General features: G+C 44.9%; 1 protein-coding gene and 1 pseudogene across 3 annotated transcripts in view; one reads left to right on the forward strand and one right to left on the reverse strand.

Moving 5' to 3' along the window:
* The window catches only part of LOC147250082 (uncharacterized), a 40,198-nt gene extending 25,132 nt beyond the window's left edge, over nucleotides 1–15,066 (reverse strand). For all 3 annotated transcript variants that reach the window (XM_086224177.1, XM_086224179.1, XM_086224178.1), the window contains exon 1: nucleotides 13,450–15,066. In XM_086224177.1, the coding sequence (XP_086080303.1) occupies nucleotides 13,450–15,039 (1,590 nt within the window). In that variant the 5' untranslated portion in view covers nucleotides 15,040–15,066. The remainder of the gene's footprint in view (nucleotides 1–13,449) is intronic.
* On the forward strand, nucleotides 6,106–10,164 carry LOC147250083 (E3 SUMO-protein ligase ZBED1-like; annotated as a pseudogene).
* Nucleotides 15,067–16,850: the final 1,784 nt, after the last annotated feature.

Below are 16,850 nucleotides of genomic sequence, written 5' to 3' on the forward strand. Positions count from 1 at the left end.
CCCTTGCCAGTGACTTCATTTTACTTTACCAGGTGTTCATTATCAACCACAATTTGGAATCATAACCTTTACCATGACTCATGTCATGAGTTCATGTTTCATACTTCGTAAATTATAGTTCTATTATAATCTCCCTTGAGATATTAAATATGCAGGCGGCTTACCAAATTTATCCATTTTATTGAGACTTGTCCCGTCCCTTTGTCCAAGGAAGACTGTTCATCCAATGTCCAAATGGTCAATCTTCTTTCTGTCAATCAGCGTGTAGGGGCCAAGAAAGGATGCCTTTTTCCCTTCCTTCCTTGCTTTGTCCACCAGGGGCCAGAGTTTTTCTCTTGCCACTCAGTCCTTGGGGGAAATTGCCTCGGTGAGACGCAGTTTATTATCCCGCAGGAACTTGCAGCCTTTGGCACTCTTCCAAACAGCATCTCGGGTGCGGCGCAGTGCAAATAGGATGATTATGGAACGATGAGACCCATTCTGTCTCTTTGGTCCCAGACGATGTGCCAAGTCAACACCCTTTTGTAGATATTCGAGGAGAGCTGGCTCCTGCTCCGACTGGCGGTGAACCTGACCAGCTGCTGCCCCGGTGCCAGCCTTCTGCCCTGGCTAGGCTAGCTGTAGGTGAACCTGGCTAGCTGTGGCGGCCCTAGCCTCCTGCTGCAGCCGATTTTGATCGTCAACATGACCGCTATAGTTGCAGCGGCAGTTACAGCTTGTGGAGGCTTTTCTGACTCGTTTTGAAGTGTCATGCAACTCATACAAACTTACCTGCAAATTTAATTTAATTTAATGTCTTTTTGACATGTTGGCGTTGAAATAGTAACTGTTTTTTTCCCTCTCTGCTTGTTCCTCAGATGCGTATTTCAAGTTTTTAGGGCCTGAGCCTGAAGGTACTTCAGGCGAAGACCCTATTATATTTGCACAGCAGAGAAACACAGAGGAAGCACTAAAAACACTAAAAACAAACACTCAGGAGCATCGCAGCCCCAAAAAAAACATAGGAGGGTCCGGGGGGTCAGGGGGGGGGGGGGGGGGTGAGGTCTCCCATTGAAACCAATGGTGGTACAAATATTATCTGAAATTGTTACGTTTTTTGGGTTATTATTAGGGCCTGGGCCTGAAGGTACTTAAGGCGAAATCTAGGCGCCACCTAGATACACAAAAAACCACGCCACGGCCTGTAGGAATGTCCTACAGACATGTGACCAACACCGTTATATTCGTCTCATCAAGAAAGACAAATCATACACAGACACCCCTGACCTAACTCTAACAGGACGTCCATAATTTGGACATGAATGTCCAATTTCAGACAATTTTGCGCCCCAAACAAACGCTATCTCCTCCTAGGGTGTTCATGGTATCACTTCCAAAACTTCATGACTCTCCAAACTCTGCTGATTAAGAGTTGTTAAAAGTTTTTATATAGCGTAAAATGTTTGGGTTTTATAAGCCCTCAAAGTGGGGGAGACACTTTTTACACTTTTCACCTTACAATGGAAACTAATGGGGCACCTGTCTGCTCTCATGGTACATACTTTCAAACACTCGCTTCTCACATGTAAACTAAAAGTCCCACAGCTTCAAAATACACACCACTGTATTCCTGACAAAAATCCCTACAAAAATATGGTAATATGTTCCACTTTTGACCAACGTATGCAGAATTATTCCACTTTTCCACACTACAATTCTGGTGCTCCTCCTCTCTCTCCACTCTCTCCACTCTAGCACAGATCAGAGACAGAGCAGTGGGGGAGGGGTTCTTAAAGGGCCAGCTCTCAGCTCTGCTGTCACTCTAGCACAGATCAAAGACAGAGCAGTGGGGGAGGGGTTCTTAAAGGGCCAGCTCTCAGCTCTGCTGTCACTCTAGCACAGATCAAAGACAGAGCAGTGGGGGAGGGGTTCTTAAAGGGCCAGCTCTCAGCTCTGCTCTCCACTCTAGCACAGATCAAAGACAGAGCAGTGGGGGAGGGGTTCTTAAAGGGCCAGCTCTCAGCTCTGCTCTCACTCTAGCACAGATCAAAGACAGAGCAGTGGGGGAGGGGTTCTTAAAGGGCCAGCTCTCAGCTCTGCTCTCACTCTAGCACAGATCAGAGACAGAGCAGTGGGGGAGGGGTTCTTAAAGGGCCAGCTCTCAGCTCTGCTCTCACTCTAGCACAGATCAAAGACAGAGCAGTGGGGGAGGGGTTCTTAAAGGGCCAGCTCTCAGCTCTGCTCTCACTCTAGCACAGATCAAAGACAGAGCAGTGGGGGAGGGGTTCTTAAAGGGCCAGCTCTCAGCTCTGCTCTCACTCTAGCACAGATCAGAGACAGAGCAGTGGGGGAGGGGTTCTTAAAGGGCCAGCTCTCAGCTCTGCTCTCTCTCTAGCACAGATCAAAGACAGAGCAGTGGGGGAGGGGTTCTTAAAGGGCCAGCTCTCAGCTCTGCTCTCACTCTAGCACAGATCAAAGACAGAGCAGTGGGGGAGGGGTTCTTAAAGGGCCAGCTCTCAGCTCTGCTCTCTCTCTAGCACAGATCAAAGACAGAGCAGTGGGGGAGGGGTTCTTAAAGGGCCAGCTCTCAGCTCTGCTCTCACTCTAGCACAGATCAAAGACAGAGCAGTGGGGGAGGGGTTCTTAAAGGGCCAGCTCTCAGCTCTGCTCTCACTCTAGCACAGATCAAAGACAGAGCAGTGGGGGAGGGGTTCATAAAGGGCCAGCTCTCAGCTCTGCTCTCACTCTAGCACAGATCAAAGACAGAGCAGTGGGGGAGGGGTTCTTAAAGGGCCAGCTCTCAGCTCTGCTCTCACTCTAGCACAGATCAAAGACAGAGCAGTGGGGGAGGGGTTCTTAAAGGGCCAGCTCTCAGCTCTGCTCTCAATCTAGCACAGATCAAAGACAGAGCAGTGGGGGAGGGGTTCTTAAAGGGCCAGCTCTCAGCTCTGCTCTCACTCTCTGATCAGACTCAGGCTTCTAACTCCTAAACTACAAGGCCTACAGATTTGTCAATTACACCGTTGGATTCAGGCCGGCGTCAACGACGCGGCCGTAGGCCGTGCGGGGGCTCAGGCCCTAACAACGCTGCTTGCAGCTTTAATTTTTGTTTGTTTTTTCTGTCAGGGGCGTGGTTTGTTGGCACAAGGGCATCAACAGCTCTCTGACTCTTTCAAAGGATGTTAAATCTTAAACAACATGAAATTCTTAGGATTTGTTCTGTAAATTAATATATGCACATTATTATTTCATTTAAAACATTTTAACATATATTATATAAATAATATATAAATATATACTTATATAATATAGAAGAGGAACCAGATCTCCCCAAACAAATAAGTACAGCCAAAATTCAGAGGTGCCAGATCTTGTTCTGGCAGGAAAATTTAACCCCTGGATATGCCGCTCTAGGCTCAGACTGCCAGAGGATCTCCCATGGTGCACTGGGCTTCTCTCTCCTCCTCTCTTTCCTCTCTGTCCTCCTGTATGTTATACATAAATCATACTCACATGTGTTACTAACTCATCTTCTTCTCCAGAGCCTTTGGCCTCCCCACATCCCAGATCCCAGGTGCTGCTGGAGGAGGCTACAGACCTGAAGAGGCTCAAGCCATCACCTGTAGTACCACCCAATCACGCCCTGACTGTCCATCAGTCTCTTCCCTTTCTCTCTCTCTCTCTGTCTCTGTCCCACTCTTTCCTTCTGTTTATCTGTCTTCCTCCATTATCTGTCTTTGTCTCTGCCCCGCTCTCCTGCTCTCTTTCCCCCCAACCGGTCAAAGCAGAAGGCCATTGAGCCTGGATCTGCTCGACATTCCTGCCTGGTAAAAGGAAGGTTTTCGTTTCCGCTGTTGCCTGATTTTCTGGCTGATGTAGAATAGTTAGGTGTAAATTAACTGAAGGAGTGTGGTACTAGACCTGCTCAAGTGTCTTGAGATAACTTTTGTTGTGATTTGGCGTGGGGCAAGTCCCAATTTTATAATATTGCTTTCTTTGTCCTTTCCATGTGTAAAAGATTTAGCAATATAAGAGTCAGGAAGCATTCCCTAAAACAGCTCAGAAACACCATCATTTGAAGAATACAAGTGGTGCTGCACTGCAGTGTTCAGACACCAGGGCACCTCCACTGATAATGTTGCATTGAACCCAGATACCGCTCGCAGGTCGCTAGTCTTCCCGCCAGTCACGGCACAGCTGGAAGCATTCACTGCTGCAGGTGGTAGGTGGTGGAGGTGGTAGGAGCAGCAGCAGCTGTTGTGTTTGTAGCAGGAGCAGTCACTTTGCTGGTCCCAGCAAAAAAATGTGCCACAATCAACTGCTGCCTGCCTTCCGATGACTTATGGGCTTCTAATCGCATGTGCGATTGAATTGCATTGATCCCAACTGTGCAAAGTTTAAAAGCTTTTTTGCACACACTACAAAATTCTTCTCCCAGTTTTCCGTCACCAGGCTTTAACCAGCCTCTGAACAGTTCTTTATCCAACCACTTTAATTGAAAATTACATTTTCCCATTTTTTTCAACATAACACCACTCTCCGCTCTTTCCCCACAGCTCAACATCCGATGTTTTAACTTTGTGCACTGTCAGAACACTGGCTGTAAACAATATCCATTTAAAGGGTTCCACTTGTCAATCACCGATCATCAAACCATTCTGATCAAAATTATAAAATGTTTTTATAGCCTAATCAAAATACACTGTGAATAACAAATTTTTTCCCCCATCAAGTGTATTCAAATCTTTAATGCCTCTAGACATTGAATTTAATATTTTTTAATGCTATTTAAGGCCTTAACTTTTGCCAAATCTGTTTAATGACCCATGGGTGGTGCAGTGGTTAGTACTGTCGGCTCACAGTAAGAAGGTTCCGGGTTTGAGTCCCGTTTTGAGTCTTTCTGTGTGGAGTCTCCATGTTCTCTCTGTGCCTGCGTGGGTTCTCTTCAGGTACTCTCTTCTTCCCACCGTCCAAAGACATGCAATTGGGGACGAGGCTAATTGGACACTCTAAATTGCCCGTAGGTGTGACTGTGAGTGTGAATGGTTGTCTGTCTCTATGTGTTGGCCCTGTGATGGACTGGTGACCTGTCCAGGGTGAACCCCGCCTCTCGCCTGAATGCCGCTGGGATAGTGTCCAGCCACCCCCGCGACCCTTAAAAGGAATAAGCGGAAGAAAATGGATGGATTGATGGATGGATAACCTGTGGATATTCTGCATGAAACCCTGCTTTGTGTTGACCTTGGGATTTCAAGCTTTAAAAAAATAGCTGTAGAAATACAGATGTAAAATACTGCATGTAAACATAGAGTGTATCTTCAGTGACAAAGGGGGCCACCGTTTACCCTACAGCCATCACTGTAGTGCATTGTTGATAAATTCATCAGTGGGTTCAGTTACCCATAGCAACATAGAGACAGCTGTGAGAAGTTGTTGCTGCTTTGCTACCTCCTCAGTCTACTGTGTAGTTAGTATAAGGGCTACCAGAGTGAAGTGTATGAAGCCTCAGTGTTACAAACTAATTCAAAGACATTTGGATTTTCTAGTCAACACTTAACTACATCAGAGCAGTTGAATGAATGTTAAGGATGTTAATGTTAATTCTTTCTTATGAGTTCTATAACAAATATGTGATGAATCGACAAATAAAATATTCAATTGAAGTCCCTGTTAGCCTGGTTCCACACCTCTAAATACCATACACATCTCTGATGTGTTCAGTAATTTAAAAACATTGCTGTTTCCTTTGGCCTCATTAACAACTAGCAAACTGCATTTAGAAATGGAATTACATTTTGTTTGCAGGAGCCAAGAACAAGATGAAAAACTGCAAAGAACCTGCAACATGTGAGACAGACATAGCTCAACAAACTTTAGGTGACTAGTACTATAAATCTGGGGCTCATAGTAATTAAATGAAGAGTAAAAATTATATGTTCATTAGGGCTGGGTAAGTTAACGCATTATTATCTCGTTAACTCATTAATCTATGAACGCCAACAATTATTTTATCCTGCACTAACGCATGTTGCTCAAGTGCTTTTATTTTGAAAAACTGTCTGGCTTCTGCAGAGCTGGAAAAGAAAGAATTTGGCAGAAAAACATGCAAAAAAACCCAGAACAAACATGGAAAAGAAGGGTAACATTATGGAACTTTTACATGTTCATTTTCATTTTAAAGGTCTTCCAGACGGTGGAATTGACAGCAACAAAGTTATTCATAACCACTGCCAAGTTGAATTTCCTTATCATTGGAGTACTTCTTATCATTGGAGTGCTTCCAGTCTAAAATATCACCTTAATGCGAAACACACTGTTGATATCAGCAAACCATTCAACGAAACAGACAGTGGAGGGAGGCTTCGACAGACTACGGTAAATGCAGCGTGTGGGAGAAATACAGATAAACAAAGCAAGAGAAGCTATCAAATGCCATAGCGAAGTGGATAGCTACAGACTGTAGGCAAATTAGTGTAGTGGAAGACGTCGGTCTGAAACACTGAGAATCGCAACAAATGACGGCAGGTATGAGATGCCCTCAAGACGCACCATCACACGAAGAATACAAAAATTGTATGAAAAGGAGAGGACTGCAAAAGTGACAACTTTACAACGTGCACCTACTGTTGCTCTCAGTGGGGACAACTAGACATCACTTGGTAACCGTAATTACCTCGGAGTTACAGTGCATTATATTGATGAGAAGTGGGTGCTGCATTCACACGCTCTGTCTGTCATGAAAACAGAGGAGAGACATTATGCTGAAACACGTGCGGGACGCTTCACCGAAGTTGTACAACAGTGGAATTTGTCAGATAAAGTCACCACACTTAGCACAGATAGTGCACGAAATATGATTGCTGCTGCAAGACAACTGCCTTCTGATCATGTCGCCTGCTTTGCGCACAGTCTCCAGTGTTCTGTCACAGTATCTCTGCATAACAGTGCGTTTGACAATGTCCTTGCAAAGTGCAGAAAAGTTGTGGGGGAATTTAAACAGTCCAACTAATGCAGCAGAATTACGGCAAAAACAATTTGAACATGGACAGAGGAAGGAGGCCCTTGTGCAAGATGTTCCAACCAGATGGAATTCAACTCTGGGCATGATAAAAAGCATCCACAGAAATGAACAGCCACTGAGGGACGTCCTCACCACAAGCACCAAGATTGTTATGCCAACTACAGCTGAATTGGACAAGTTGCAGAGGTTGGAAACGTTACTGGAGCCTTGCAGGTATGTTTTACATAATATTTCTCACTATCCTGTCTGAGTTCATGTAAGAGAGAAAAAGAATATCCAAATGGAGCATGAATATGTAGAGGCTATTTTTTGTGAATGCAATTTATTGTTGACTGACGCGGAATTGAATTTCTGTGGCAGGTATTTGACTGAACTTTTGGGAGGAGAAAAGTATGTGTAATGCTCTGTGGCTCCCCCTGCTTTTTGCCATCTCTCTGGGGTGATGCAGAGCTCAGATGATGACCCCGCCTACATGACCAAGTTCAAGTCTACATTCAGAGAATTCTTGGGGACACATAAGGAGGGCGGCATGGTTCAGGGGTGGAGTGGCCATCTATCAACCAAAGGGTTGCTGGTTCGATCCCCGACCCCAGTGACCATGTCAAAGTGTCCTTGAGCAAGATACTGAACCCATAATTGCTCCTGATGAGTAGGTTGGCACCTTGCATGGCAGCCTCCACCATCAGTGTGTGAGTGTGTGTGTGAATGGGTGAATGAGACGACACTGTAAAGTGCTTTGAGTACCGCTAAGGTAGAAAAGCGCTATATAAAATGGAGTCCATAAGGGAAATGCCAACATTGCATATTTGAAGATTGCTACTGCGTTGGTTCCCAGAGCTGAGACGAGTGAGGTGTGGGCCTCAATCACCAACTTAGTTAAGGAAGAGAGGGTTACTGAAGAGAAACCTGTGGTCTGATTCTGAACATAAAGAAGACTCAATTGAGAACAGTGTGTATCAATACAGAGCAGAGGCCGCCATAAGTTCAGATTCCTGTCCATTAGAGTGGTGGTCCAAACATCCAGGCTCACACAGCAGGCTGGCCCCATACACTGTATACAGAAGTATGTGGCCACACCTGCAACCTCCGTCCCCTGTGAAAGGTTGTTTTCTCTTGCTGGTCCCATTGTGCAGAAAATGTAAATAATCTTGTGTGCCTTAGCAACTGGCTTAGTGCGGAGGAGTAAAAAAAAAACAACTCCAGCAAACATGAACTTTCAAACTAGTCCCCTGCACAGTAAATCCCAGCAGTGAACTTTTTGTGCTTCACCTCACTCTAACAGAGACATTTTGTAGTGAACACAGACTGGTTATGCTGCTCCATGATGACAGTAAAATGTTTCTGCTGTTACCTCAGGAATCGCCTGTTTAAATGTTATGATTGTGGCTCAGGATTTTGTGTGCAGATTGTTTTATTTTTCACAACAGGATAACATTAAGGTTTAATTTTGTGTTGCTTCGATAATATTGTTTAAGTTGAGTTGGGATTTACACTAAATATTTTGTTTAACTGCTAACTGTTTAAAAATTCCGATGTTAAGAGTGTGTTTGCATTGTAAATGTTATGGCACTTTAATTCATATGGTAGTATATTTAAAATAACTGGCCGTCACTTTCTAGGAAGTAGGAACCAACAAACTGCAATGAGTTGAAGGGGATTCTCCAAAGTAACTCCAGTATAAACATGGACTTTACATTCTAGTCCCCTGTAAAGGAAATCCCAATGGTGAACTTTTTTGTGCTTCACCCTTTCCAACAGGAACATTTGGTACTGAACATAGACTGGTTATGCTGGTCCCTGATAAAAGAAAAATGTTTCTGCTGTTACCTCAGAAATCGCCTGTTTAAATGTTATGATTGTGGCTCAGGATAACGACAGGTCCTTGTAGTTCTAAATTTACTGTTAATCACTTTTGACCCCAACCAGTCAAAGCAGAAGGCCGTCCCCATTGAGCCTGGATCTGCTCGATGTTCCTGCCTGTTAAAAGGAAGGTTTTCGTCGCCACTGTTGCAGGACGTGCTGCTGATGGAGAATTGTTGGGTGTAAATTCATTGAAGGAGTGAGGGACTAGACCTGCTCTACCTGTAAAGAGTCAGGAGAGAACTTTTGTTGTGATTTGGCGCTATAGAAATAAAATTGACTTGACTTTGTTAACATTGTGCATAAGCTGCTAAGTCTGTTGTAAAGCACCTTTAATGCTTTCACAGTTAGTGGCAGTATAACCAGGTTAACAGGTGTTGTTCCTCAGAAAAAGTGGCAAGTAAAATAAAAAATAATCAGTTAAAGGAAGAAAATACAGCAGTGGGCTGACTGTTGACAGAAAAATACTCCTGTCGAATGAGTGTTTCACAATCATAAGTCCACTGAATTCACTCTGCAAATGTAACCTGTTCAATTACATTTCAAAATGTTTCAACATACGTGTAACTCCCTGGACATTGCTCAAACCAACACCGTCATGTACACTCAAAAAGAATTAAAATTGTGAGTGTGAATGGTTGTCTGTCTGTGTTGGCCCTGCAATGGACGAGACCGCCTCTCGCCCAAAAGCTGCTGGGATAGGCTCCAGCCCCCCACGACCCTTAACAGGATAAGCAGAAGAAAATGGATGGATGGATGGATGGATCTTTAAGACAGTATTTACAAGAATTTTCACGAGATCTCTTTCTACCAAGTTATTTGTACCACAATGCCTCAGCATCGCTATGACCGCCAATCTCCAGGCTGACCACATGTAAACAGGAAGCATAGACCATCATGCAATTGGCAAAGTGACAATACGGCATCTCATTACCACCCTGTGGCCAAAACATGGCATAAAAAATTCTCAGAACTTGCTTACAATTTGTTATCCATCTTAGTTGAAGTTTTTAAGAATATTTACAAACTGTACACTATATGAAAACAACAAAGAGTATATTGTGAGAGCTAGTTAATACATCAGGGGAAACTGGATTTAGACTACATTAAGGAGGAGCTATGTGATTTTCACCTTGGCTGCAGAACCGTGGCTCAGCTCTTTACCCTCACAAGGGTGCTGGAGGGGGCATGGGATTTTGCCCAACCAGTGCACATATGCTTTGTGGATTTGGAGAAGGCTTATGACTGTGTTCCAGGGGGCATCCTGTCGGGGGGCACTCTGGGAGTATGGGGTCCGGGAGTAAGGGGGGAGTATGGTCAGTCTTTCTACAGGAGTGAGAGTCTGGTTGCTGGCAGTAAGTGTGAGTTGTTCCTGGTGAGGGTTGGGCTCCGCCAAGGTTGCCCTTGGTCACCGGTTCTGTTCATAACTTTTGGTGGAGGGGGTTGAGTTTGGTAGCAGGACGATGTTGTCTCTGCTTTTAGCAGATGATGTGGTCCTCTTAGCTCCATCAAGCCACGACCTCCAGCTCTTGCTGGGACAGTTTGCAGCCGAATGTGGAGCGGCTGGGATGAGAATCAGCACCTCCAAGTCTGAGGCAATGGTCCTCAGCTGGAGGGTGACCTGCCCATTCCAGGTCAGGGGGGAGGTCCTGCCTCAGGTGGAGGAGTTTAAGCATCTCAGCGTCTTGTTCATGAGTGAGGGTAGGACTGAGCGGGAGATTGACAGGCGGATTGGGGCGGCATCCGCAGTGATGCGGGCGCTAAACCAGTCTGTTGTGGTGAAGAGGAAGCTAAGCCGAAAGGCAAAGCTCTCGATGTACCGATCAATCTATGTTCCAACCCTCACCTGTGGTCATGAGCTTTGGGTCATGACCGAAAGAACGAGCTTGCCAATTCACATGGCCAAAATAAGTTTCCTCTGCAGGGTGGCTGGGCTCTCCCTTAGAGACAGGGTGAGAAGCTCAGACATTCGTGAGGGACTCAGGAGTCAGTTGAGGTGGTTCCAGCATCTGGTGAGGATGCCTCCTGGATCAGGGGCCACCCCTGACAGTGCTCCAGCCACCCCACTGGCCACCCCCGCGGCTGGGGAATAATTTGTTAAAATACGTCTCTCACGTGGAACATTGGTTCTGCACTGACGCATTTAGCTGTAGGACACAACTTGGCAGGAGCAGAGAGCAGGCGGGAGCACCGCGGGAGAAAAGAGACCTGATTTTGTTCTTGGGGACACAAGACCCTGAATAAAGACATGTAATGTATCAATAGGACAGCAAGGACAAGCTGATATGTTTAGTAATATTTACATTTGTGGAGATTTCCTGTTAGTCTGACAGGCCTACTGTTATGAGGTCAAACAGTAAAAATCATCATAATGAAAGAAAGCCATCGAGACATTTTAGGGTATCTACTCATTGCCACCCCTATGTGAGTGATGGTCTCACCCTGGCCACCCCAATGAAAAATTTCTGGCTCCGCCCCTGTCCTGGATGCTTCCCTTGGGAGGTTTTCCAACCGGGTAGAGGACTCGGGGCTGACCCAGGACACGCTGGAGGGATTGTATCTCTCGGCTGGCCTGGAAATGCCTCGGGATTCCCCCGGAAGGGTTGGTGGAAGTGGCTGCGGATAGGGCGGTCTGGGTTTCCTTGCTGAGGCTGCTGCCCCCCGCGACCCAGACCTGGATAAGCGGAAGATGACGACGTCAAGGAGAGCTAGTTAAAACCTGAGTGTAGATAAGATCTGATGAAATTTACCACCCAGTTACATTAAGGTTGGACGTCCATCACTGATGGCTGTCAGTCATCTACTACTAAACCAACTTCCATGATGACGCAGTTCAGTGGTTCATAACATGCTAACCTATGTTATTTTGGTCATTTTCATGTTTAAGCTGGTTTATTATTTGAACCATTAATGACTTGAAATTTCTTGACCTCAGCTGCTGGTTTTGTAAACAAAGCAGTACCCTGCTGGACGAACTATGTCATAACCCAATTTCTCAACGATCTCCAACATCTACTGCATTACTGATTTGTTGAAAATGCTATCATATTGGCATTTATACACAAAAATATCTACCCTGATAGGACTTCTACAAACATGTCTGGGATTAGTCGATTATATGGGGTGATATAATAAGCTTTGAGAAAAAACATATAAACAAAAAACCAAGAGCCTTACAGAAATATGACCAATATGTTTCCGCAGTACAGAAATGTTAATAGAAATCAGGATTAATTTGCAACCCTTGAAAAAAAAAACTTTTGAGGATCTCCCTCTACAAAAATGTTTCTTTAAGCTATGTGCTCATGTGTCAAAAACAATATTGGCTGACAGGCTCCACCACAACCGATGTTTTTACAGCAAACATGAACCGCCAGTCTCAACCACTTGAAAGTATATAAGTTATTTTAACAGGTAGTACTTAAACTATATTTTAGATACCTTTATTATAAAACGTACCGTTTTTTTTCTATTGAGGAGGGCATTCTTCTTCTAACACTGCTTGCAGATACCGCTCTTTTTCAACACAAATATCCATCAATCCATCCAATTTCTACCGCTTATCCTGTTAGGGGTCGTTAGAGTCGGCCGGGGGGGGGGGGGGGGGGGGGAGGCTGGAGCCTATCCCAGCAGCTTTCGGGCATGAGGCGGGGTTCACCCTGGACAGGTCACCAGTCCATCGCAGGGCCAACAAACATGTATAGACACGTTAAATTATTCAATCAGCCTCGTCCCCACTTGCATGTCTTTGTACTGTGCGGAAGCCGGAGTACCAGAGAGAACCCACGCAGGCACGGGGAGAACATGGAGACTCACACAGAAAGATCCCGTGCCTGAAACCTTGACGCCGTGAGGCGACACTGTTAACCACCACCACCGTTTTGGGTGGCACCACCGTGCCACCCAAAAGCAAATAAAATATATTATATCATATTATATGATATTAATATGGGAAAACTTTCAACTTACTCTACTCGAGGAAAATTATAAACCATGCAGGACTTTTTTTTAGTTAAAAACAATGAAAAATTCTATAAATCAATCCTGAGCAGGCATATTTGTCAATGTTAGGTGGGAAATGATACCGCTTTTCTAAAGTCATCTCTTACAATTAAAAAAACTAATTTAATAATAGGGTCTTCATTCCGAAGTACCTTCGGGCTCAGGCCCTAAATATATATGTATGCGTCAGGGTGTATACATAACAATACACTTCTCTAAAATCAAGCAGCACTCAATCAGCATTTGATGAACAATTAAATCTTAAAAGAAAAGAAAGATTTTAACACATCAAAGCATTAGGACACAGACTTGTTTCTGATGAGAGTAAAATGAGTTAGATTGACGGCTATTAATTTTATTTTTAGAATTGACTGGACGAAATACATTTTAACAGATCGTCAGTCTGTGTTGAAAAATACACATCCCACTTAAATATGGCTTTTTATTACCTGGTGGCGCAATTTTACGCACACTACCAACATATTGAAAGATCATTGATGGTTAAATTGGTCAGCATGGATCTGCTGGAGCAATAATAATAATAATCATCATCACCATCACCATCATCATCATCATAATGTTGTTACCTGTATGGCCACGGTGACCGGGGACCGGACGGCAGTCCGCAGAGGCATATGGGATTTCGTTGCTCTCGCAGGTACAAGGGCGACCTCGTTCCGCTCCACAGCAGATTCTGTGTGTGTCCCGGGACGGACGCAAAGCTTCTTGGAGAGGGAAGCCCCGGTGTCCTCGGCAACTCTCTTCGTTGTTTGGGTGTTGGTTGTGGTTGCTACTGTTTTTGTTGTTGTACCCGGTGGCGTCCGATCCGCAGCATCGGTCACCCGGTATGGGATGACCAACTGGAGTTGGGATTGAACAAGACCGTTGACCGTCTCCGCTGCAACATACAGCGTCGTCATTGGCTTGCAGCCTGCGGCGCCCACGATGCTGTTAAGTGTTGCTATGGACACGGCACCGATGCAGTGGTTTGTATAGGTTTTGGAGAGCTTGGCAGCGCGCGACAACATCTGCATCCTTGTGCCCAGCAGGTTCTTCCCAATGGCTTTGTTTTCGTACCACGTCACGTCATCCGCGCAGCAATGGTCTCGGGGCCGCTGGAAGAATGCCCTACAGAGTGGGTTCCGTTTGGATACATACCGGACGAAGCTAGCGTACGGACACAGCTCTGTGCCCGTCTCGTACATCCGCGGCAGGGTGTCCTCATCCGCGTCTGGACGCTTCTTGGTCCAGGCTGCAGAGCGCGACTTGTGATATGGTCCAAGAGCTTTAAAGTAGACAAACTTCCTACCGTCCTCGTCTATTGCCAAACCGAAAGAATCCTCCTCTAGCTCCCGCTGGTTCTCCCGTCCCCTGGTGCAAAAATACATGCAGGTCTCGAACCAGACTTTGTTAAGCAGTCCGAACGGAGTGTCAGTGTTGAACACTGAGGACTCGTACAGTTTGCGCAGGTCAGAGCGCGTGATGGCTTGTTTCTGTACTACTGGACCGGCACCTTGCTCCTCCAGTCTCCTTATGACAGCTGCCAGGGTCAGATTTGCACTACGCAGCTCTGGGTCCTTGGTAAGGTCCAAGGTACGACAATAGGGAGGCTCGTTGAGGTATCGGTTCAGTGAGCTCCGGATGCTGATGAGTGATGACTTACTGTACAACTGCCCACTTTTGGAGCGCGCCTCTGCGTAAAAAGAGCGCAGCACCGCGCACAGCGCCTCCTTGTCCAGAGTTTCAAAGTCTGGGCTTTGCGCTTTCTCGTTTAAGTACTCCCTGAAGATCCTCACGGCATAGCGCGTAGCCAGGCGGGTGTTCTCACTCAGCCTGTTCGGTTCAGAGCGCTGAAGGTCTCCCTCCAGGTGAGACTCCAGCACAGCGGGGATGCTACTATCGAAGAGGTCCGCCTCTCTCTCCTCTTCTCGGTCAATACTCCGCATAACGACCGCTTGTGTCTTCGCTGCGGAACAGCTGGGGTCCAACACTGTACTCCCTGACTCCCACTCCTGCTCCACACCAACTGTATCCGACTCTTCGTCTTCCTCCTCCCCGGTGATCTGGATCTCCTGGATCTCGTCTCCATCTTCTTCTTCGCCATCATCTTCCCTGCTCCTCTCAGGGCAGCTCATCTGTTCCTCGTCTGTGTCTCCGCTGGCAGGCATTCTCGCCATATTGCGGTCTGTGAAGCAGTCCCCCGGCAGTGCGCATGCGCTATATTGGACCGCAGCACTAAAAAGCCTTTTGTGTTTTAGTGACCTTCAGCCGAGCACGCACTTATTTTAAGGTACAGCGAGCGAGCGCAGCGAGAAGGAAAATTTGGAAGCGCGCTCCCTGTCACAAAGGCTGCGGTATTGGACTACATATTGGACCAGCCGCATGTTCAGCTGCAGAGGAGTGACCTCCAGTATCAGAATGAGCTGAACATGAGACGAACATATTGTAGGCTAACTCAAAATAGTTGCACACAAGCCCTCACACAATTTATCCTGACAGCATAAACAGGGGACAAAAACATTTTGAAAAATAGAAGAATGAAAGGGAGATCAGATGAATTCATAATCTATTACATCAACTTTAGTGTATTTTATGAAGACAAAGGGACTGCACTGATGAACAGGGCAATGACTGCAGTGCTAGGAGATTTAACGCATCATACCACATGTACTTGAAATACTGAATTCATAATATTCAAATACACCCAGATAACTCGTGATGCAGGGGCACTGGGGTATTTGAGGCTGTAAATGCAGCCTTATTGTCAAATAAGTTTGTGACTTTTTTGGATTTGGCAACAGCCCTACAATCATTTTGTGGGTGGTGCAAACCTTATCAGTGTTATTCCTTTAATACATATCTGTGCTTGAATCATAAAACAATAACCTTATACAAACTCAACCGTCTTGATTGTATAGAGGTTTATAATAGAATCCATCATGACTCCAAAAGACCTCTCACAATACCACAGTAAGTACTATGGTACCAGGACTCACTGTACAAAACTGTTAAACAGTTGTATTTTAATCCTTTCAGAGATGCTGAAAATTAACATCAGTTCTCTGTGAATAAGGCTCCATTTTTTTTTTGATGTGCAGTTATATTAGCAGTTATTTTGGCAGCTTCTTAATATAGTTTCCCATGGCTGCTCCCTGCTAAAAGCACTGGTTCATCCCTTGGGCAAACATGACCCTGATATACAGTCTGCTCCCCCCATACATTGTTCTCTTTGCTATTCGGACCTCAGCATCTTATTATCTCATTAAAATCTATGATGAGTCCTTTGTAGACTGTTCTTGATAATAAGAAAACAAACAGTTATTAAGTAATGCGGAACATATTTAAAAGTCTTTGAAAATAGATTTCTAAAAAAAACAAAAAAAAAACAAATCAAATGACAAAAAAAGAAATGGAAAATACAAATATGACATACAGTTGTTGAATCCAACACAACTGTTCTTTATGCAAAATATTAGTCGGACAGGAAGACATTTTCTATGTTCCAAATCAGGTCCTGGTACTCCATGTAAGGCATTCTCAAATCAAAGATAGGGTTGGTAAATTACCTGCATGGTTGTGGTTGTGGGACTCAAATAATATGAGCTGTTGGTAGTAAACACCCATATAGAATTGCACCTATCAAATAATTAAAATTATTAATGAAAACCCAAATTGTGTATCATCTGGAGAGCATGCAGTGGTGTTCACCTCAGGAAAATCAATAAAATGTACACTCCCCAGTTTTGGTAGTTGAAATTTTTACCAAATAAGTACACCAGTCAATGTAAATCCCAAGTAAGCATACAGGGAGTTCTTGGCAGACACAAATTTTCATTTAATTGAGACCTTGGAGATTGACCTATTTAATATAATTTTAAAAAAGTACCGAAGAGACAGCAAGGGGCCCTATCCTATTGTCTTACAGTCTCCATGTTTTTGAAAGCAACCACAGTTAGAAACCAGATCTTAAACTCACGAGTATGGAAAG

Source organism: Aulostomus chinensis, chromosome 14, assembly GCF_037954235.1.
Source record: "Aulostomus chinensis isolate RoL2024-O1b breed Wild chromosome 14, RoL_Achi_v1.0, whole genome shotgun sequence".
In the NCBI taxonomy this organism is placed as follows: Eukaryota; Metazoa; Chordata; class Actinopteri; order Syngnathiformes; family Aulostomidae; genus Aulostomus; species Aulostomus chinensis.